At 42.6% G+C, this 24,374-nt stretch overlaps 1 protein-coding gene across 4 annotated transcripts in view; it reads left to right on the top strand.

Annotated features, from left to right (window-relative positions):
• Window positions 1-24,374, top strand: part of SLC22A15 (solute carrier family 22 member 15) — a 79,359-nt gene that overhangs the window by 12,934 nt on the left and 42,051 nt on the right. For all 4 annotated transcript variants that reach the window (XM_081225175.1, XM_081225177.1, XM_081225178.1 and 1 more), the window contains exon 2: window positions 978-1,190. In XM_081225175.1, coding sequence (XP_081081301.1) covers window positions 978-1,190 — 213 coding nt within the window. The remainder of the gene's footprint in view (window positions 1-977; window positions 1,191-24,374) is intronic.

Below are 24,374 nucleotides of genomic sequence, written 5' to 3'. Positions count from 1 at the left end.
AAGCTATTTTAAGACATTAAGTTCTAAGTTAATAGTGATAATTTTTTTAATTAAAAAATTTTTTTAAAATAGCGATTGCTTCAAATAAGATTGTCTCACTATGGAACAGACTCTTTCTGTGTTTTCCTAATAAATTTTAAGCTTGAAACAATCATCCAAGGAGAGTTATATAAATGGATCTATAGCATTAGAACGCTGCACAGGGCTCAACAGCTTGTAAACCCAATTGTGAATTGCCAGAAAGCCCAAAACAGTCAGTGACAAATGTCGTATGTACTCAATAAATATTCCTTGAATGAATGAGTGAAATACTTTTTTCTTTAGGGGGAGACTATGTTTAGACTAAACAATGATTACTACAGCTATAGGTTATAAAGTGGGTACCTATTCCTGGGATTTTGAATTTTTTACATCTTATAAGTTGTATACTATACTTTAGTACCTACTCAAGTGCATATAATGCTTCCCTGATTTAATAGAGCATCTGTCCTCCCCGTGTGTGTGTGTGTGTGTGTGTGTGTGTGTGTGTGTGTGTACAAACACATACTATTTTTGGAAACATTTAACTATGCCACAACATGTTTTCTTGTTTAGATCGTGAATTCAAGACCAAGATACCCCTGGGCCCTGGTGACTGCTTATCTGAACTGAGGTGTAGTAGTCAGGAGAAAAGAGCTGGAATGTTAGTCTTCTAAATCAGAGCCAGTAATATCACCCCCTCCCCAAATCCCTGCCACTGCGGAGCCATTTATGTGCCGTGTCCTCAGCATCAGATGTATCTCAAAAGTAGAAGAAAACCCTCGGAGGTGCTTTACAGATGGGATTGCTGATGGCTCCGTTAATAGTAGATCAGGAAGCTTCCTTCTGTTTTTTCCTTTGTTTCTGAAGCACCGCGTTTCTGTAGCTCCTATAGACATAAAAGCGAGACCTGCTCTTTCAAGGTTTGTGAGCTTACTAATTGTGTTTCCTCTTTTCAGCTCTATGTGGCCACGGAGGCCATCCTCATTGCGCTGGTCGGGGCCACACCGTCGTACCACTGGGACCTGGCGGAGCTCCTGCCGAACCAGAGCTACAGCAACCGGTCGGCTGGTGAGGACCAGGCGCTCGGGGCCTGGCTCCTGACGGCCAACGGCAGCGAGATGCACAAGCACGTGCACTTCAGCAGCAGTTTCACCTCCATCGCCTCCGAGGTAATGGCAGGAGCAGAGGACAGGCCCTTCTGACCACTGAATGATCCCCCTGGAGCCATTGTTTGGTCTTGTTGATTTAAATTTCAGCTCACCTTCCAATCACTTTATAGTAAATTTGAGAGTTAAAGGAGACTATCCTAAGGAAATACATTGTTCTTCCTTCTCACTGCAAATGGGAGAAGCATGAGTCCTACCAAACTAGTTATAGATGAAGTAAGACATAAACTCCAGAAGAGCCCCATTTTGATTAGAGTATCCTTTTAAAAAGTGAATTAAAACTTTCATTTCTTTTTCTTTTTTTTTTAAATTAATTAATTTATTTATTCATTGATTTTTGGCTGTGTTGGGTTTTCGTTGCTGCATGCGGGCTTTCTCTAGTTGCCGCAAGTGGGGGCTACTCTTCATTGTGGTGGCTTCTCTTGCTGTGGATCACGGGTTCTAGGTGTGCGGGCATCAGTAGTTGTGGCATGCAGGCTCAGTAGTTGTGGCGCACAGGCTTTGTTGCTCTGTGGTGTGTGGGATCTTCCCAGACCAGGGCTTGAACCCGTGTCCCCCGCATTAGCAGGCGGATTCTTAACCACTGGCCACCAGGGAAGTCCCCATGTCTTTTTCTTATATCCTCAAAAATTAACAAAGTAAAGAGAGGGAAATGTAATGGCTCATCTATAACATCCAAAGTTGATGTTTAAGTCCAGTCCTGTGTGTAGACTGCATGGGGCACCTTGACTGTACAACATAAAATACAAATGGTACTGCCCAGTGTGGGCAGAAAGCCTTACCTTCAAGGGGACTTTCCTGGCCAAGAAGGTTCTGGTAAGGAGAGCACCGTCTGGGCCAGCCTGAGGTATATAAGCTGAGGATAGATAGTCTGGTGAAGAGAAACCCTGGGATAAGAGGTGCAGGGCCCAGACACAGCTGGAAAGCACGGGTCCTGGTTGTTAAAGTGTTGAAATACTGTGTGTCCTTTGCCTGCTCCCCACAAGCTATCCATTTGCACACTGACACCCTAGCCCAGTGGCATTTCCATGACAGCGATCCAGTCCTGTCATCCCTCACCCAAAAATCTCCAGTGGTTCTCCCACCACATCCAGAAAACAGTGAAACCCTACATGTTACATTCAAAGCCCTTGACCCTCCCCAGCTTGGTCCTGGGTGTACTTTCCAGCCTCGTTCTACACTTCTCTCTGCCTCCCCTGCTTCCCATATGTGCCCTGAGCCCTCAGCCCATACCTGTTACCTGCGTCAGGATGGCCCCAAACACTCACCCTCGCCTCTGCTTGGTGAAATCCTAACCTACCCTCTACTGCTCACTTGACCATTACCTTCCCTGAGAAGTCTTTCCTGACCCACTCCCCAGAAGAAGTAAGTACACTTTTGTTTCTGCTCCAGCAACAGTTTGTTTGCATTTATGTGACACTGTAGTTTGTGGCTCAGCTCTATTTTTTTAAGTCCTTTGAGGTCAGGAACCATATTTTGGTTGTCTTTGTATTTCCATGGCTTTCTGGCCACCACCACAATGACTACCATCACAAGTATCACCACTACTCAGCTATAAAAATAATAAATAGCATTGTGGAATGATGACTGTATGCCAGACATTGTAATATTTTACAGCCCTTATTTCATTTAATCCTCAAAATTTTATGAGGTAAGCATTCTTTTCTGCATTTTATAGATGAAGAAATTGAGACTTCTTGAAGTCATCTAATAAGGGCAGAGCTAGGATTTGAACCCAGATTTGTCTTATCTCAGAAGCCTATGCTCTTATTATTGTACTTTTTAGGGACCTATCCCATCTAAATTGGTATACACATCTCTTAGTTCTTTTTTTTTTTTTTTTTTTTGCGGTATGCGAGCCTCCCACTGCTGTGACCTCTCCCGTTGCAGAGCACAGGCTCCGGATGTGCAGGCTCAGCGACCATGGCTCACGGGCCCAGCGGCTCCGCGGCATGTGGGATCCTCCCGGATCGGGGCACGAACCCGTGTTCCCTGCATCGGCAGGGGGACTGTCAACCACTGCGCCACCAGGGAAGCCCTCTTAGTTCTTTTTGATAGGTTAACAAAAGCCAAAGAACTTTAAAAGTTATTTTATTTGGAACTAATTTCAAACTGACAGAAATTTCAAGAATAGTTCAAAGAATACCCTTATATCCTTTAGTTTCATCTGTTGTTAGTATTTTACCTCACTGGTGTTACTGTCCTTCTCAATTTTTTAAAGCCATTTGAAAGTTGCACATATTGCTGTTCTTTTATACCCAAATACTTCAGTGTGTATTTCCTAAAAATGAGAACATTCTCTTACATAACCACAGTACAATTATCAACTTCAAGAAATTTAACATTGATGCTGCAGTTTTATCGAATCTACTATCCACACCCAGTTTTGCCACTTGACCCAGTAATGTCCTGGATAGTGGTGGTTTTCCCCTCTTGCATTGAATTCAGTTTAGGATCACACACTACATATAGTTGTCATGGCTTTTTAGTATCTTTTCACCTTCAGCCTTTCTGTTTCTTTTATGATATTATACGTTTGAAGAATGCATAATCTCTCCCTTTTTAAAAATAACAATGTTCTCCATTTTGGGTCTGTCTGATGACTCCTCATTCAGGTTATGCATCCACAGTCAGACTAGTACATAAGTAATGTGTGTCCTTGGAGAATCACACGGGAGACACACAATATTCATCTGCCCTTTTTGGGTGATGTTAATTTGACCATCCAGGTATTGCCTGATTTCTCCCCTGTACAGTTTTTTTTTTTTTCATTTCAAGAAATAAGTAATCTATGTGGAGTCGAGTCACTTTAAGATTATGCTAAATTACTATTCCTTATCAGAAACCCCTCCCTCCAATTTAGCATCCTTTGATGATTTTTTCATAAACCAAGCTAGACTATGATGGTTACAAAATGATGAATTCTTAACTCTAGTGCTTCCTCTACATTTGCCAGTTGGGCTTTTTTTCTTTTAATTTAGGTATAATTGACATATAACATTATAGTAGTTTCAGTTGTACAACATAATGATTTGCTATTTCTATCACTGTGAAAAAAATCACCATATCAAGTCTAGTTAACATTCCTCACCATACGGGTTACAAAATTTGTTTTTCCTTCTGATGAGAACTTTTAAGATCTATTCTCTTTGGAACTTTCAGATGTGCGATACAGTACTAACTGTGGTCACCCTGCTGTACATAACATCCCTGTGACTTATTTATTTTATAACTGGAAGTTTGTACCTTTTGACCCCCTTCACTCATTTCAGCTACCCCCTCACCTCTTGCCTCTGGCAACTACAGTCTGTTCTTTATGTGTCAGAGCTTCATTTTTTGTTTTTTGTCTTTTTAGATTTTGCTGTAAGCAACAGCCCTTTCTCCTTCCTTGTCCATCTGTCTGCCTGTCTGTCTCTATCTCTTCCTCTTCATCTCCCTCTTCTTTTATCTGTCTCTCTATCTCTCCATCTCTCTATCTCTCTGTCATTAGTATGTACTAGTGGATTCCTAGTCTTTTCAATAATTTATAATTTATTACAGCTTTTAATTATTTTGGTGCTTAAATTATCCCCAGTTTACCAGTGGGAACCTCTTCAAGCTGGCTCTTGTCTCCATTTTTTTAATTAAAGTTTTTATTTTGAGATAATTGTAGATTTACATGCAGTTGCAAGAAATAATACAGATAAATTCTGTGAATACTTTGCCCAGTTTTCCCCAATGGTAGCAGTTTTTAAAATCATAATATACTATCACAGCCAGGATAATGACATTGATACGGCTAAGACACAGAACATTTCCATCACCGCAAGGATCTGTTACCATATATATTTGTATATAGCCACACCCACTTTCCTCCCTCCCCAGCACTGTCTAATTTCCCTGGTAACCACTAATCTTTTCTCCTATACTTTAATTTCATCATTTCAAGAATATTATAAAAATGGAATCATACATGTAGCCTTTTGGGATCAGCACTTTTTTTTTCACTCAGCATAATTCTCTACAGACTCATCTAGGTTTAATTATATTACTTTAGTTATACAATAAGTCTTATGTGCAGGTAGATTGTTTCCTCTCACTTTATTCCTTCTCAAGATTGTTTTAGTTCCTTTGGCTTTTCATATAGAATTGGTGTTAGTCCTTTAAACATTTGGGAGAATTCTCCAATAAAATCATCTGGGTCTTTAGTTTTCTTTTTTGGGAGTTTTAGAATTATGAATTCAATTTCCTCAAAAGTTATAAGACTATTTAAATGACCTCTATTGTGTTGTGAGTTGGGGCAGTTTGTGATTTTCAGAGAATTGGTCCATTTCATCTAAGTTTTCAAATTTATGTGTGTAGCGTTGTTCATTGTATTACTTTATTATCCTTTTGATGTCTGCAGAGTCTGAAATGATACCCCTTTTATTACCTGATATTGGTGATTTGTGTCCTTTCGTATTTAGTTACTTATCTGTCCTATAGAGTTTTGTCAATTTTACGGTTCTTTTTAAAGAACCAACATTCTGTTTCATTGAACAATCAAGCATAATTTAGAAAACTCAAGAGGAGAAGGAAAGTCTGTTGTATTTACCCCAATTTTTTCTTACATTGTTTTTTCTTCCTTCCTAATATTCTGAAGTCCCTTATTTTATGTTTTCTTTCTTTTTAGAGAACCTTCATTAGCCATTGTTTTAGGGTAGTTCTGATGGCGACAAATTCTTTTAGTTTACCTTTATCTGAGAATATCTTGGTTTTCCCTTCATCTCTTGTTTTCACTACTTATAAAATTCTTGGTTGACAGTTCTTTTCCTTCAGCATTTAAAAATTCCTGTGCTACTTCCTTCTGGCCTTTATGGTTTGTGATGAAAAATATGGTGTTATTTGAATTTTTTTTTCCCCTATAGGGAAGGTGTCATTTCTGTCTTGCTACTTTTAAGGTTTTTTTAGTCTTTAGTTTTTAAAAGTTAGATTGTGATGTTTCTTGGTATGGATTTCTTCAGGTTTATCTTATTTGGGGTTTTCTGAGCTTCTTGTATCTTCAGGTTTATATCTCTTAAATTGGGAGACTTTCAGCTGTTATTTATTCATGTACTCTTTTTTTTTTATTTTTTTTTAGTACTTCCCTCTTTCTCCTTACCCTCTAGAACTCCAGTGACAAAAATGTTAATTCTTTTGTTCTAGCCCCACAGATCCCTGAAGGTTTGTTCTTTTTTTTTTTTTCAGTCTATTTTATCTTTGTTTTCAGATTGGGTATTTCCTGTTGTTGTGTTTTCAAGTTTACTGATTCTTTCCTCTATTCTGCTGTTGAATCCATTCATTGTATCTTTTAGTTTAAAATTTTCTATATTTTTTTTATATATCCTCTTTCTTTGCGGAGACTTTATCTTTGTTGAGTCTTTTTATTTTGTCATCTATTTCAAGCATGTTTACAAGTGCTTATGATGGCAGCTCTAAAATCTTTGTCAGTTATTTCTATCATCTCTATCATCTCAGTGGTTGTCTTTTTTCATTCTACTTTGAGATTCTTCTAATTCTTGGTATGAGAGATTATTTTTGTTTGAAACCTGAAGTTTGGGGGATTAGGCTAAGAGATACTGTGTCTTATTTAAGCCTTCTGTTTTAGCTGGCTTTCTATGACACTGCTCTGGCACAGGAAGAAGGGAGGGGTGTTTCATTACTACCAGGCAGTGAAATCCAGTCTCCCCACGTGGTCTCCACTGACACTTGTGGTGGTGGCAATGGTGGTACTGGGGCAGGAGGGAGGGGAGCTTTGGCAGGAATGAAAGTGCTGACTCCTGCCTGTCTTTTGTGACACCACCTGGGTGGGGTGGGGTGGAGCGACTCATTACTGCCTGACCAGGCGGAAGCCTCAGTTCCCCACTTCGACTTTGCTGGTGTAGATGGGGTTGGAGCCCCAGTTGGTAGGTTTATTCGTTTATTTTTTTGTGGTGGTAATTGGCCAGAATAAAACAGTGATTGCCCAAAAGTCTTTTGTCTTGCTGGGCTGCCCCTCTCCTGGGCCTTTTGCTAGAGAGCAGACCTCACTGGGACTTCTTTTGTGGCTCCTCTTAGCATTTCTGAGTCGCTGGCTTCTCCAGTACCCAGTCTGGGTGTGTGAGGTAAAGGGAAACCCAGGGAACTCACCACTGCACCATTCCTTGAGTCCCAAGGTCCTTAGCTGGTCTTCTCTCCACCTTTCAGAGTTAATGTTTATTTTATGTATAATGTCCAGGATTTTTAGTAGTACATAGTGGGGGAAACAAGGAAAAGTACATCCAAAAGAGTTCCTGGACCCAATTCCAGCAAGCAGTTCTCGGATGCCAGCAGTATGTGCGAGAATTCAGCTCAATTCTGATACTATCTACCCAGAGATAGAATGGAATTCCACAGGTAAAGGGCTCAGTTCCACAAGACTGCCCTCTACTTCAGATGCCAGTCACAAACACAGGTTGTTACCGGTGCTTCTGACCATCTGACTATAAATCAGAAGTTCCCATGCCTCCTCTTCAGGCTCAGTTAATTTGCTAGAATGGATCACAGAACTCAGGAAAAAACCGTTTACTTACTAAATTACTGGTTTATTATGAAAGGATATTAAAGGATACGGAACAACAGCCAGATGAAGAGCTACATAGGACAGAGCATGGGGAAACTGCAGAGCTTCCACGCTCTCTGAGCGCCACTCTCCCCAATCTCCACATGTTTACCAGCCCAGAAGCTCTCCAAACACCCTCCATTTGGGTTTTTATGGAGGCTTCATTACATAGGCATGATTGATTAAATCATTGGCCGTTGGTGATTGATTTAAATTCCAGCCCCTCTCCTCTCCCTAGAGTTTGGCGGGAGGGATGGGGGTTGAGAGTAAAAGATCTAACCCTCTAATCACATGGTTGGTTCCCCTCCAGCCTCCACTCTTGGGTGGGACCCAAAGTCACATTCCCTGAGGCAGTTTTCAGGAACTAAGGACAAGAGACAATTATCCCATTGCTCTTAACCTAAGCTCAGGAATTCCAAGGGTTTTGGGAGCGGTGAGCCAGGAACTATGAATGGAGACCAAATATACGTGACAAATATATCTGCATCTGGTCATCTGAATGACCAAATATATATTTCTCCTATAAATCACAGTATCACAGTATGTTTGTTTCTATGTTTAGCCTAATTTTTATATTCATGTTTACTCTGTCTTCCTGGAGCTGAAAGTCCTGTGTCCTTTTGATGTGTCCATCTTTTATTTTATTTTTTTAATTTTTTTGAGCACTTCGAAAATTTGTGACGTAACTTAATAGTCCAGGTTTATCTTGCATCTCCCTACTCCAACTGTGGGATTAGGTATTTCTCCAAAAAGCCCTGGTTCTATTTATTGCCCCCATAGGATTTTGAAATGGGTGAGAGCCATCGGTCTGCTTTCCAACAAATCCATTAAACACATTATAATGAAAGTGGATCTCAAACCAAATTCTGCCACATGTATAAAATGAACTTATTAACTTATTAACTCAATTCTTATTCTCAAGGAAGCTCAAAATAAACTATCTTGCAGGCTTTAGAAGTCTAAGCTCTGCTTTTATAGGTGTTCTGTACACTGCTTGTATGGCAGGTCGCTACAGGAAAACCCCAGTTTTCTGTAGTCAGGGTGCTATGGAAAATAGTACTTCCCATCAGCTTCAAGCACATGGAAACTTCCAGAGTTCATATTGGCTCAGGACCAAGGAGGGGTTTTAACCTAGGGCATCACCCCTATAGATAGAGTACAGAACACATTGGATTATCTCAAAAATTCATGGAAGGGTAGTGAGTGTCTCTAAAATACGTTGAGCTAATCTGTGTATCTTGAATGTCTTTAATTTCACTAGGGATAGCCTATTTTTTATATTCATCATTGCTAGTCAACAGGCCACTATTTTAATCAAGAATAAGCAAAGCACCCATTGTTGACAGAGACAATGATTACAGAAGCCCTTGTAGTAGCTCCCTCTGGAGAATGGGCTTTCTGAAGGGAAGGCCAGCTGACCACCAGTGGACAATGCAACCTTAATGAGAATGCTCGTAGCACCAGGGTGAAAACTTGACCTAACATTGATACAGAATATCCCACTGAACGTGCTTAATACTTTAAAGTAAATTAGGTAACATAGCAGCACTATGCTTCAGCATCCAGACACTCAGCAAATTTCAGTAGAATTGAATTAAATGAATACTTAGGAAATCTGTGATTAGGAGCCCTTTTAGATATCACTGGAGGGACACCATTCTTAGCAAATGTCATTGAGCAATGACTACTTGCCCAATGCCAGAGAAAGCCTTGATACAGAGGAGGAGAGTGCCGTCAGACCCTATGCTCTGGCACGGCAGGAATGGGCACCCTGGTCACCAGCTCCTCTCCTGTGCTGGCACCTGGGAGGCTCACCCTTAACACTGCTTGACTGGAGGCTGAATATGGAGGGAAGGGAGCCCTGAGGGCTACTACTCCCATGACAAAGAGTTGCTAGATGCAGGAGAAATGGAATTAGATAGCTTCCCCAGCAAGTGCTGAAGGTCTGTAAAGCAGCTCAGAGAAAGAGGAGATAAAGGGCTAAGATGGCCCTTACCTGACCTACCTGTGATAGTAGCCTCAGGTCCCTCTCCTTATTACCACTGCGTGTGTCTGTGAGTGACTGTCTCTCCTGAAATCTGTCTTTATCAGACAGACTGGAACTCTGTGTCTACCTGCGTGCTTTCCTTCCTTCCCTCCTCCTTTTCTCCCTCCTTGTTTCCTGTATCCCTCTGTCTCTGTCATTTCGTCTTTCTGAATCTGTTTCTCTCTACCCCTAGCTCTCTCCATCTCAGTTTCTGTCTCTCTGTATTTATCCCGTTTCTTCATCTCTGCCTCTCTCTGTGTCTCTGTCTCACTGGCTGTCTCTGAATTGCCTTTCCGTCTCTTTCTCTGATGTTTCTGTCTCTGTCTCTCTGTGTATATCTCCATGTGTCTTTCTCTTTTTCATTTTCTTCCCTGCCCTCTCTCCGTCTTCCTGGTTACTCGCCTGTCCTCTTTCTCATTCCCACCTATGTTGCTCCACTGAGATACGTATACTTGCATATACCGTTATCCATCTTGATTATACATATACCACTATAGATTTATAAATACACGATACTTACCCCCCGCCCCACGGTATAGAAGCACACATTATGTTCCCATGCCATCAGAAGGTCAGACAGTTCTCCACCTCCAAGGTGTGTGTCAAGGCGCAAACATCCCCTGTGCAGAAAGTGACCTTCAGTCTCCAGCAGGTGCTCCAGAGCTATGCGTGGGGGGTAGGGGGCCTGCCCAGCTGCACAGCTGGTTGATATCAATGTGCCCCTCCATGGGATCTCCAGGGGATGTTCCGTGGAGAGTCTGGGGTCACGGTTTAGGATGAATTCTCTTGGAGCATCCCGGATTCTCAACCGGCTGCTCCCAGCCTGTGTGGGTTCATGCTTGCAAGGGTGGCTGTGGCCTGCCTGCCCTGGTGATGGAGGAGCACGGGTGGCATCGCTGGCTGCACAGTGGGACAGAAGTCCACAGTCCCCACAGGCTCCTCAGCTGCAACGAGACTGTTGCATACTTGGCAGAGAGTTTGTGGGTGAGATGATGAGTCTTGTAAGAGTTATTAGGTAGAGGCGAGTGAAGAGGCAGATAACCGTGACTACTTCCCAATGCCCTCTCGTGTGAGAGGCCCCCTCCCGGGGGCCTTCCACGTGTGCTGCTTATTTACTCCTGCCAACAGCCCTACCCTGTAGATTAAACAACTGACGTGTAGAGAATTTTTTTAATTGCCCTAAATCACATATTTAATAAGCCACTGATCTGGGACTCAATGGGCCAGCCCATATTCTTCCCATTACACCAGTGATTTTCAAACTTTTTTTTTCTCTTAACAAACAGAAGCCTTTAGTTTTGAATGGCGCCTCAGTTGGCATTTCAGTGTGAAAAGAGCTGGGCGCTGTGCGGCTGTCACTGAAGAGGAACAGAGTCCAGGGTGCAGCACTCTGCCGCCAACAGCCAGCCCTGCCAGCTGCACAAGCCCTTCCGTGGGGAGCAGGGCAAGAGCTCAGCTCTGCCTGGGAGGAGCGGACGGGAGCGTGAGTGCATGGATCGGTGAGAGTGAAGGTTAGCAGGGTGACTGTGGGTGATAGCACGTGGTGCACACACATTGGGTTGAAAGCTAAGCAAAGTAGATGCTCACCTCCCCCAGCTGCCAGTTGCCTGCTTGAAATTGCCTCTGACAGAGCGAATTCTAAGGGAGAAGGGCAAACAATCGTAATGTTTGTATCGCGGCTTGCAAATGAAAAATATGACTGCTCGGGTTCAGAGTAGCTGGGTGAGTTAGTGTCACGGTTGGTGAATGGAGGAGCGTGGCCACTGATTTCCGTGGCCTTTCTACAGTGGCATGTGACAGAGGCAGGGAGGGAGGCAGGGAGTCAGCCCACTTAGGAATCTGTCACGGGCTTGTCTTCTCTAAAGTGATGGGACTCTCAGGATATTTGTATCCAGCTCACAAGGATCCTGGCTAGCGGTCCCACACAAACAAATCACACAAGTACTACAGAAGTAGTAACGATTCAGTTCAGCTTTCATAATTGTCAAGCCCAAATAAACTTACAGGTGTCCTGATCTAACCAAAAATAAAAACGAATCAAATAAAACAAGCAACAACTCCCATGCCCCTCGGCGGTTCGCCTGCATGTTCAGAACTCAGCAGCCTGCCGCCCTGGTGTTCCTAGCGTCACCGCATCTCTTTGCATATGTCCACATAGACCCAGCACGAGGCTTGTCTGCTTTGCATTTTTAGTGCAGAATCTCATGTCTCCCCTGAAGTCATTTTATTTCGAGGTACAAATAAAGTGTCCCCCCTGTGTGCCCTCCTCTCCAGCGCTCAGAGTGTGTGAGTTCCACACAGGTTCACACACTCCACTTCTCCCTAGGACGTCAGAGCCCCAGTCGGGTGGTGTTCCAAGTCCGGGAGTGGTTTGGCGCCGGTGGTATGGGTGGCATCCAGGTTTCCTGCTGCCGCTACCAGAATGACAAGAGTTAGCAGGGAAACCGCAGCAGAGGGCAGAATAATGAGATGATGATCGAGGGGCAGTGGTGCCAGGAGGGATGGCAGCGTCGGCCGCGCTTCAGCCAGTGTCCTTGAGGAGCTGCTGCCCTCTAGGCTCACTCCCAGTCGCATTCCCCTTTATTATGGTGGAGTGAGTGCAGCCCCAGCCAAACCCTCCACTTGGTTGCTTAGCGTTGCTTTAATTTTGCTTACTGCTCTAGTCTTTCAATTGTTCCTTCAAATTTCCAAAGTGGTAGTATTAAAAGCAGCCCTCAAACTTTGCCGGTAAGTTGGTAAGTATCCTTAGTATACAGTCTGTGTATGTAGATAATACATGTTTCATATTGAAATTATTCGGTATAAAATGAGAGTTAAAAAAAATTATAAAGTCTTATTGACTTCTCATATTAAATTCCTGAAAATAAATATCAAGATAGAGTCTACAGAACTCTATAGTTTAAGGAGATTGTCTTAAAAATACACATTTGAAAACTCCTACCCGCTACCTTATTACATTCAGGTCAGGCCTTGCAGAAGTTATTCATGGAGGGTTTTGGGGAAGGGTGAATGAAAGGTTATGTAGATGTGATTAACTTGGTATTAATGCAAAAAAACCCCTCTAATCTAGGAGTCTTGACTACTTTAAAATGAGCTAATAGCCATTGGGGTGAATTTATGTAGGAAATTGCTGTCTGCTGTATTCAAATTATTCCCTGAGCTCTGACTCATTCAGAAAGCACCAAATATCATGGAGACACACAATTATCATGCTTAATTAATGTTTGCAACCAAAAAGAGTAAGATTGGAATCTTTAATATCATTGTGGATATTGAAGAACTGAAATTGACTGATTATTATCTTGAGATTAATATATTTTCCCCAAGCCATACCCTGGGGTCAAAAGACAGAGTATTAAAACTATTTGAAAAATTCACTGCAATAATTGCTTTAGGGGCTAATTTTTTTTAACGTCTTGCTTCCTTACTCCTGTACTACTGATTGTTATAGGCTGCACACTTCACCCATTAAGTGGTAATTCAGAGTGACAACTACATTGAAATGAAGCAAGTTAGTTAATCACCATGAAACTGTTCCTGAACTACCCTGTCCAAGTACTCCCTAATCACAGGAAGCTTCTGACGTAGAAGGAAGATTTTCCTGTACGAAGCCATAAATATTTTTATGGGACATAGAGAACAGCGGAGGGCTGAAGTTTGGCTGGAATTGTTGCCAGAACCATTCAGAATTTTTCTCAGAACAGTAACCAGGGCACCGGTTGTGCAGAGCCCTGGGGGATGCACTGCAAGGGTGTGGGGAAAGCTACTGTCTGATCCAGCCCTGCAGCCTTGAAATACTGACAAGCGGGGAGTCAGTCTGGTTCGGGCTCTGGTGCTGGTGATCTTAGTTTTCATCAAAGCAGGACTTTGGGCGAAAAGGAGCTCGATCAATAACGCGTGCCCAGTCTTCTTTGCCCATTTTCATTGGCCCACTGGTCAGCCTGCGGAAGCTGCTTTAGTCTTTGTTTTTCTTTATGGTCAGGCAGGCTACACCCCTGAGTAGCCATGGGTTCTGTCCCCCCTTCCAGGGGAGGCTGAGTTGGGACTAGTGACCTCCTCTGGGCTCGTGAGCGAGTGTGCCTTTTGGAAGAGACACAACAGCCAGATGGGGGGCTTGGGTGCCCCTCTCCAACCTGCTGCAGCTACTGCCTGGCTTGCGGGCTCACTGATATTCTGTGTATCGTCTGTGGCAAAGTTCTTAGCCCTGCGAGATCCCCGTGCTTCTAGTGGGGTATCTGTGGACCAGTGAAAGTGCTTTCAGGGCCACACCGCTTCAATCACTCGGGCATTGGGAAGTAGATGTTTCAATGGCACAGATTTTGCCTTTACAGCTTTTTCAGCCACGTTTCCAGAAAACTGCCATAGTTATGTTTCTCCTTATCTTTCTTTCTCATTAATGTAGGGCTAAAGATGAAACTAAAGTGTTCCATTTGTCAGATTGGCTCTAGGAGGAAGGAAAACCCCTCAAATTCCAAATGTCCCTCACATTCCCTTTTACGAGAAAGCCATTCAGTGACTCCAAGGAAAAGATGACGAGCTAGATAGTTTCCCGGGTGTATGTAAACTTACAACTTGATGCTTGAAGTCGTGACATTGAGATAGTGTATATGAAGATGCCTGTAAGACTCTAGCATTCACTCTTATTGCATAGATAGTTCAGCAGATATTTAATCTGTGCTGGCACTGCCATGTAAGCACTTGGGATATAAATATGCCCTTAGGAAACTCAGCATCATAGGGGAAGAGACAAGTAAACATATAATTCACCATACATCACAGCAGAAGCAAAAATAGGAGAGAAGGCAGAAAGGACAGTGGTCAGCCCTGCTTCCTGAGTCAGGCAGGACTTCACAGGAGGAGGAAGGGTGAATAGGAGCTCATTAGGGGATGAGGCGGGGTTGGGGACAGGCGTGGGGGGCAGGGGCACAGCCCTCAGGAAGAGTAGTCAGTTTCTGTAAGGTAGCAGGCTTCTGGAAAAAGTGGAGTGAGTAATGTTTGTTTTCCTTTGGGGAGTGTGCCCTCCCTAGGCGGCTGCAAGGCATGGTCCTACATTATTCATGTGTGGCTCATGCAGAATCATTCACCTACTGATGGCCAAAGCAAGGAAGACGGGAAGGGCACAACCTCCTTGAGGGAGGGAAATGACCCACGCTTGAGAAAGCTTAGGGGAAAGGGCTTTTATTTACCATGCACCGCCCCTTCCATTAGAGAGGTCTCTGGTTATAGCATGTTTCTCAACCCCTGTTCCATGAAATGTCACCATACATTAGTGGGCGACACGGCGGGTGGGGAGGGGGAGAAATGGGCAGTTCAGGTCACAAGGGAAAACTGAAGCAGAGACAGACAAATTCATGACATTGACAGCCAATGAGAAGTTGCTCAGAGCAGAGGCTGGATGTGTGTCTAAGGGTCCTTCTTGCTCCAAAGAAGTCTTCCTAATATTCATGACCAACTTAAGAAACATCTCTTATAATCTGCGTTCTAGGCCAGTGGGGAAGGATAAGGCAGCACAGGACTATTCAGCGGAGAAAAGAAGAGAAAGCAACCTGGGGATGGTTTGTTTGTGTCCATTTGGCTACACCAGGGTGTCAGATAGACAGTAAGTAAAGGATAAAAGTTCAATTAACACACCATTGTAAAGCAATTACACTCCAATAAAGATGTTAAAAAAAAAAGTTCAATTAAAAGTCAGAAATTTTATTAAGTATTTGTATTTAAAGCATACACTGTAGAATGAACTAAATCTCCTCCAAAAAATGAGTAAATAAATAAACAAAACCAACTTGGAAGTTGATTTTAAAATTAATTACTCACATCTCCTCATGCCCAGCCTTTTCCTTGTCATTTCCCAAGCACCCAGGCCACGGAACCTTCACTTCATATTTGACATGCCATCTTCCTTTTCTCTTTTCCCTCTCCTTTCGGCCTACCCCTGGTTCTGTTACCCTAAGCCACAAGGACCTTCTTCTAGTATTTCTTCTAATATTCAGTTGATTTTTTCCATAGCTTCCTGAATGGAACACATGCTAAAAAATAGAAAGTCTTTACCCAGCATATTGTAATTTCTGTGCTTGTGGTTTAACATGCTCAAATATACTGTTATATCACTAGTTAGCTCCAGAATTCTAAGACTTAACTAATTCAAACATATGGAGCTCAAAGAAGATTTTGAGGCAGATGTCTTGGTGTTAGGGCCAGAATCCGCTGCTTGTATGATTGTGTCTGAGCTGCAGTTTGTATCATCTATAAAATGGAAATAATAAATATCTATTTTAAAAGGTGGTTGTTTTGGATTAGAGGAGAATATTATATGAAAGTTGGATGGTTATTAATTATTTGGTTCGAAGTGGCATACTCCCATTTGACATATCTTTTTTTTTTTTTTTTTTTTTTTTGCGGTAAGCGGGCCTCTCACTGTTGTGGCCTCTCCCACTGCGGAGCACAGCCTCCGGACACGCAGGCTCAGCGGCCATGGCTCACGGGCCCAGCCGCTCCGCGGCATGTGGGATCCTCCTGGACCGGGGCACGAACCCGTGTCCCCTGCATCGGCAGGCAGACTCTCAACCACTGTGCCACCAGGGAAGCCCTGCAATCCATTTTAAAGCAATAATTAATTTTTTCAAATTATATTTCTGCCATGTCAGAAAAAAATGATTTGATTTGTGACAGTTCCTTAAAGTTTAAGGTTTGATGATTTCAAGGGAGATGCTTAAAACATATTTTGTGACCACCTTATCTCAAGTCTCACTCAATCTGTGGTTGATCTAGTCCATACTAGTGGTGTCAGATAATACTTGCTCATGGGTGAGTCAGCCTTAGTATATCCGGCTTGAATCTGTTCTGTTCTCTGAGGTCTCCATCTTGTCCAGCTGGCCTGGATCGCTGTAATGACCTTGAAAGGTCTTCCCACACCCATGCTTACAGTTACTCTTCCATTCTCTGAATTGCAGCTAGAGCAACTTTTCTTTTTTTTTTTTAATTTATTTTCTTGAACTATAGTTGATTTACAGTGTTGTGTTAATTTCTGCTGTACAGCAAAGTGAGTCAACTATATATATACATATATATATATATATACCTTCTTTTTCATATTCTTTTCCATTATGGTTTATCACAGGATATTGAATATAGTTCCCTCTGCTATACAGAAGGAGCTTGCTGTTTATCCCTTCTATATATTATAGTTAGAGCAACTTTTCTTGACATACACCAATACTTTATCCCTTTTTGAGAGATGCCATTTATTCTTAGCCTCTAAGCAGTAAGAATCCTAATATTAAACAAAAACCACCCAGATGCTTCCTTAATACCCGGTCAATAGTTACTGTCTCAACTCTTTGCTTCTGCTTGCCTGCCTTTTTTCCCTCTTTAAGAGCTGGAAGGCCTGGCATGGCACCTGGCTCTGTACTCAAACCCATATTTGCCATATTTATGTTCCTTTCGTCTTTTCTTTTCAAGGCACCTGCTCTTGGTGTCAGTCCCCAGTTGTGCCCGATTTTCTCTCAGGTCTGCTTCCTTTAGATGAGTGAATGATTGTACCAGTGCTTTTAATGCTAGGTTCCTTATATCCTTTTTGAAAATACAGTATGATAAGTGAACTTAAGAACTCAATATAGTGATTGTGGTAAGCATATGAGCAAAAATACAGATGTTGGTTATGAAACACAAATAGATTTAGCTATAGCTAGGTCAAACTGAGGCACTGAAAATATTTTGTCTTTATATACTTCCTTTTCTGTTAATGTATGGGAAAAGAAAAGTAGATTTCCTGCTTTTTCAATTTGCAAGTGATTTTTCAATTTGAAGTGAAATAGTATAAAAAGGAACATTCTGCAGCTTTAGAATTTGGCTCGTCATTAAAAATAATAGGAGAGGGCTTCCCTGGTGGTGCAGTAGTTGAGAGTCCGCCTGCCGACGCAGGGGACACTGGTTCGTGCCCCGGTCCGGGAAGATCCCACATGCCACGGGGCGGCTGGGCCCGTGAGCCATGGCTGCTGAGCCTGTGCGTCCGGAGCCTGTGCTCCGCAACGGGAGAGGCCACAACAGTGAGAGGCCCGCGTACCACCAAAAAAAAAAAAAGAAAAAGAAAAATAATAGGTGAGTCATCACTTTAATCTCTAGCCAATTAAGGGTTTGAGTGACTTATAAATTTATGATTTTTAAAATGTAAAGCCTCATAAAGAACACATGTTTCAAGAATGTCACAGTCATCATATTTAGGTTTCTTATAGTTTAATTTCTGGTATCCTGATGGTATCCTGGTTTGGGTTTTACCTTGTTACTAAGTATTGACCAAAGGGACAAGAAAATAACCTAGTAATTGAGTCTAGCCTGGTGGGTGACCTCTTTCTAAAACTGTAAAAATAGGTCATCCCCTAATACGTTTTCTCAAATACTGTAGGGATCACTCTCCTAGTGTATTATTGATGTATTTTGTCTGAGCTTTGATGAAATGAAACTCTTTAGATCATATAGTAGGTATGTGATAAGTATGTAAACTATATTTGGGAAGTTTTTAATATTGAAAACTAGACAAAACATTTAAACCAAAATTGCACAATATTAGGGCACAGGGAATGTGGAAAATGGATTGTAAACACATTGTCATAAGTGCTTGACTTGGCATTCCTGGGTCAGCCATCCCCAGTTCACCTACATCTGTCAGTGAGATCTCTTGGGTTCCATTTTTCACATTTTCTAATTTGCTTTTTTAAAATCTGGCAGTGCTTTTCAATTTTTCTGTCAGTTCCTGCATGTATTACAGAAGAAGTAGGAAGATGCATTAGCCCAGCCAACATTGACCTGAAGAAAAACTACCAGAAATTACTTTGACACTTAGAACTGGCAGCCTAAGAATTAGAATTTGAAATTTGCTGGTCAAACATTCCTTGGGCTATGTCTTCCTAAATGTGCCATCCATGTTGATAGTTATCCAGTTGCTAGAAGGGTGGTATTAAAGCCTTTTTGATGAGTTTGAGAAGTTCTGCAAATGGTTCATGGGATAGTTGATGATGGAGCAGCCACGTTGACCTCTCCTTATTGATCAAACACAAAACCAATCAGTGTGAGCCTGAACCTCTTGGCCATGTAAACAGACCAGCAGAATTGAGGTGCAGGATAGTCAAAGCTAAACTTGCAGCCCAGATTTTAAAGGCATGAAAGCACCAAAACAAACACTAAGAATATGAAAGACATAAAAGCAAGTATTTGAACTCCAGGTTGTTAACAAGGCCTAACTGTACTTGTTTTTTATTGACCATTGTAAGAGAAGGGATATAGCCCTGTGACAAATGCAGCCCTGTCTTCTCTAGGCCAACCTAATATTTAATATTTGATTCATTTTTCAACCTGGAAAAATACCCTCATATGCATTCCTTGTACGTTGAAAATTCTGTCACAGAACTATCCATACATCCAAAATAAGTTAATATGGGCTTCCCTGGTGGCGCAGTGGTTGATAGTCTGCCTGCCGATGCAGGGGACATGGGTTCGTGCCCTGGTCCGGGAAGATCCCACATGCCGCGGAGCGGCTGGGCCCGTGAGCCATGGCCGCTGAGCCTGCACGTCCGGAGCCTGTGCTCTGCAACGGGAGAGGCCACAACAGTGAGAGGCCCGCGTACCGCAAAATAAGTTAATTTTTCACAAAACAGAATTTCTCCTTCAAATTCCGAACCTCTTTTAATCATTTTATGTGAAACTTTAAAATGTATTTTACCATTTCCTTTACATATCCTTAAATCAGGGCTTCTTAACACGACTTAAGCTTTTTTGATGACTCAGGCCATGCTTCCTATAGTGTTTGGTAACTGGAGGCCTTGCAGAGGTTGACGAATGTTTGGAGTAGGGGTACTGGAGGAAGTGGGTGGAAGTCTAGGGGATGGGCTGTTCAAAACCAAGATTTTAGAGGTGATACTGTTGTCGAGGATGACAAGGTCCAGGGCAGGAATTCTTAACCTGATTGCCTATGAGAATCATCTGGAGAACTTAAACACATATGCAGTGCCTGGGCTCTACCGCAGTGTTGTCAGGGACCCAGCCTTTGACTTCACTGTCACTAACAAGTGACCCTCTTCATCATGGCCTCAAGTAGAGCTCCAGCTTTTTTTCTTTTTCTTTTTCTTTTCTATACACACATTATCTTTTTATTTTTTAATTTTTTAAAATTATAGTTGATTTACAATGTCATTAGTTTCAGGTGTACAGCAGAGTGATTCAGTTTTACATATACATATATATATATATATATATATATATATATATATATATATATATGTTCTTTTTCAGATTCTTTTTCCTTATAGTTATCACAAAATATTGAGTAGAGTTCCCTGTGCTATACAGTAGGTCCTTGTTGGTTACCTATTTTATATATAGTAGTGTGTATATGTTAATCTTATCCTCCTAATTTATCCCCCGCCTTCCCCCTTGGTAACCAGAAGTTTGTTTTCTATGTCTCTGGGTCTATTTCTGTTTTGTAAATAAGTTCATTTATATCTTTTCTTTTTCAGATTACGCATATAAGTGATATCATATGGTATTTGTCTTTCTCTGTTTGACTTACTTCACTTAGTATTATAATCTCTGGGTCCACCCATGTTGCTACAAGTGGCATTATTTCATTCTTTTTTATGGTTGAGTAGTATTCCATTGTATTTATATACCACATCTTCTTTATCCATTCATTTATTGATGGATATTTAGGTTGCTTCCATGTCTTGGCTATTGTAAATAGTGCTGCTGTGAACATAGGGGTGCATGTATCTTTTCAAATTATGGTTTTCTCCGGATATATGCCCAGGAGTGGGATTGCAGGATCATATGGTAACTCTGCTTTTATGTTTTTAGAGCTCCAGCTTTCAAATGGGCATTCTAAGCAGTAGGGTAATAGAAATAAAGAAGGGGAAAAGGGCTGATCAGCCATCTCTTAAGACCTGTTCCTGGGAGCTGCCACATGATGCTTCTGCTTACATTCATTGTGCAGAACTTGGTAACGTGGCCGTCCTAATTGTCAGGGATATTGGGAAATTTATGCCCAGCTAAACGTTCTCTTCCTATGGAAGAAAGGAAGAGTGGCTATTTCCAAATGGGCTAGATTCTCTGCCCCAGAAATGTAGTAGGTTACACAGTCTAATGATGTGATCTTCACACGAGCCGACAATTTTGAAGTTTGGTTATCTCTCCCATCTCAGGTTCTCAGGTCCATGGGTGTAAAAGGAAAAACAGCCTCCAGTTGAGAGGGATCTGGTTCAGTGAGTGATTTCCTCTGGGGACAACCAAATTTCAATAAGGGCAAGAATGGAAAGTACAGAGGAGTTAAAGAAATAGGGGGATTTCCTGATGGTGACATTATTTCACTACCTACCATCCTCCTATGTCTTCTTTTTCTCCTTAACCAGCATGTATTTTGTTATTATAATAAACACTCCTTTGCAAATCCCTGCAACTTCCTGGTACCTCTCTCCCTGTGGAATACTCCTGGGAAACCCCCGGCTCCCCACCTTCTCCTCACAAAATGGATAAGTACAAAACTCAAGTGTGCATTCGGTATGGCAGTCGTGTGACATTTCCTGTGAATGGGCCATGTCCCATTCTGAGAAGGGCCTGTCTTCTTCCTCCTTAGACTTCTAGCTCCCCCTCCACTTACACTCCCTTCAACAGTCGACCTCACTTGATATTTCAGTGAAAAAGCAATGATGCAATCCAGCAAGGGTTCCTTTACTACCTGCTTCTGAACCCACATTCTGCCTTCCTCCCACTTACAGTGGAACCTCCCTGCTTCTACGAAAGGCTACCCTCTCTATTTGGTACACTCAAGCCCCTTCCTTCTTGCTTTTCCAAGTACTTTTCTCCTGCAAGGATAGCTTCTCTGCCTGCAGTTCCTCAAGCTCGTCCAATTCTTCAACCTTCTCCAATCTGGCTGCCATTCGCACTCTACTGAAATTGCTTTTTTTTTTCCCCCCCCCCGGTACGTGGGCCTCTCACTGTTGTGGCCTCTCCTGTTGCGGAGCACAGGCTCTGGACGCGCAGGCTCAGTGGCCATGGCTCACAGGTCTAGCCACTCCGCGGCATGTGGGATCTTCCCGGACTGGGGCACGAACCCGTGTCCCCTGCATCGGCAGGCGGACTCTCAACCACTGCGCCACCAGGGAAGCCCGAAATTGCTATCTTTTAAGTGTCCATTTTGTTTCCAAATATAACTGCACATCTCTGTCCTCATCTTAACTTGACCTCTAAAGCAGCATTCGACATAACTTGACCACTCCTTTCTCCCTGAATCATATCTCCTCTTGTAGTATTTGTGACACCACCCTCCCACCTGTTTTCTTGCTCTCTCTCTGACCCCTGCTTGTGAGTTTTCTGTGGCGGTTCTCTTCTACTCAGCCTCTGAATGTGGATGTGTCCTGGGCCTCTGTCCCCAGCCTTCTTCCTTATCTCTAAGTTCATAACCCCTCACGTCCTCTCCCTCGAGCTCAAGACCCACATCCAAATGCTAGCTTGGCATTTCCACTTGGGTGTTTTTTAGGCATCTCAACCTCCACGTGTCTAAAGAGAACTCTTAAATTTACCACCACATACCTCATATCCCTTTGCAGCCTCCTCCATCTCAGTACATGTCATCACCATTCACTGAATGGCTAAAGTTAAAAACTTAGGTTAAATCCTGACTCTCCCTTTCTCTCCTCCCCGCTCCACATCTCATTCATCAGCAAGTCCTGCTAGTTCTACCTTCAAGATCCATCCCAGGTTCATGTAATTCATGTAATCCCATCACCATTGCTTTCATCCTAGTCCAAGCCCCCATTATCTCCTGAACTATTGCAGTAGCCTCCCTGCTCCCACTTTTCCCTGTTGTAATGCATTCTCTAAGTGTGGCCCAGGCCGATCTTTAGAGACATAAATACAGTAATTCAGTGTTTTCCCTTTGCACTGGAATAAAATCCTAGCTCCTTACCGTGGCTCAGGGCCCTGCATGACCTGTTGCCTGCCCACCTCTCTGGCCTCATTTCATGCCACCCCCATGAAAGGCTCCCTGATGTGTCTTCGCCTTAGGGCCGTTGCAGTTATCCTCATGTTCCCCAAACAGCTTTTCAGGGTTGGTGACTTTCTCATCATTCAGGTCACAAGTGTCACCTCCCCAGAGAAGGCTTCCCTGAGTACCTTATTTAAAGAGGTTTCCTCCCAGTCTCTCCCTCTGTGTTTACTTGTTTAATGTCTAGCTTACGCTACTGGAACTTATACTCCACGAGGGCAGGGACCAAGTCTAGATCATTCGCGTCTGTATTCCCAGTGTTTAGAATAGTTATTAACCTCTAGTAGAAACTAATCAACTATTTATTGAATACCGGAATGAAAAAAGCCTGGAATGTATTCAGTTTTTTTAATCATATTGCTTCCATCACTCTCTTATTTAAATGATGACTGCCACCAAGAGCAGTAACTGCCTGATTCCTATTGCTAAGGGCAGTGTCACACTAGACGACTATTTCTAATCCATGAAGAGCTAGGAAAACCGGTTAGTTAATCTCATTAAAAACCGCATGTGAAGGACAAAAGAACTTAGAAGTAAAGCACAGCATTAGTGAGGGGCATTATTCTTGTTTACCTTCCAGTGCCTAAATTTGTGTGTGTGTAGTTGTTGCATAAAGATGCACAGAAGCTGTCTTGTCAAGATCTTTATCAATCTTGCCTTACAGGAAATACAAGAGAAGGAGAGAAGTTAGATGTGCTTTGGGCCATAATGACTGGTTGTCAAAGTGTGGGACAGGAGTGGTCTGAAAGACAGAGAAGGGACAACTAAGGGGTGTCTCCATGTGAGTTTTCGAGAAGGGCCTTTCTTAAACTTGTCTTTGCTGAGCCTAGGAAGGGGGCTGTGGAGGGGAGAGACGAGCATTCTCTTGGTTCTCTGAGGTCACCTCTGAGACACAGGTTGCTTTATAATCAAAGATCACAGTAGCACATCACTAGGCAGGGCTTTAGATAATGACATTTTAAGCAGAGGATGACTACTTTCTCTTTGAGTTTATAAGTTTTCTTAAAATAGAAGGTAATAGTGCTCAAGGAATTATTTTTTATTGTGGTAAAATATACATAACATAAAATGCATCATTTTAAAGTATACAGTACAGGGGCCTTAAGTACATTTGCATCTTTGTGCAACCATCACCACTGTCCATCTCTATAACTTTGTCGCTATCCCAAACCAAACCTCTATCTTCATTAACCAGTAACTCCTCACGCTAACAGCCCCTGGTAACCACTATGCTGCTTTCTGTGTCTGTGGATGTGACTACTCCAGGTAAAGGAAGAGCACTCCTCTGGTTTCTCCTCCACCGGCAACTACTTCCCTTCAGACACTTCTGCCGCCAAATGTGGGTGGGTGGGAGTGTGTGTGTGTGGAGGGGGAGGTTCCCACCTCAAGCCATTCTGCCACACCAGCTGAGTGTCCCTGCAGTTCAGTTCAGTTCTGACACCATCTACTTGGAGTTAGCGTCAGATCCCACAGGCTAGGGTTCATTCCCACAGGACTGCCCCCACCACCCCCTTCAGACACCAACCACAAGTTCAGGCTGCTTCTGTGCTTCTG

Source organism: Mesoplodon bidens (assembly GCF_964165515.1).
Source record: "Mesoplodon bidens genome assembly, chromosome: 2".
NCBI classification, from domain to species: domain Eukaryota; kingdom Metazoa; phylum Chordata; class Mammalia; order Artiodactyla; family Ziphiidae; genus Mesoplodon; species Mesoplodon bidens.
This window is presented reverse-complemented; position numbering and strand designations above follow the sequence as displayed.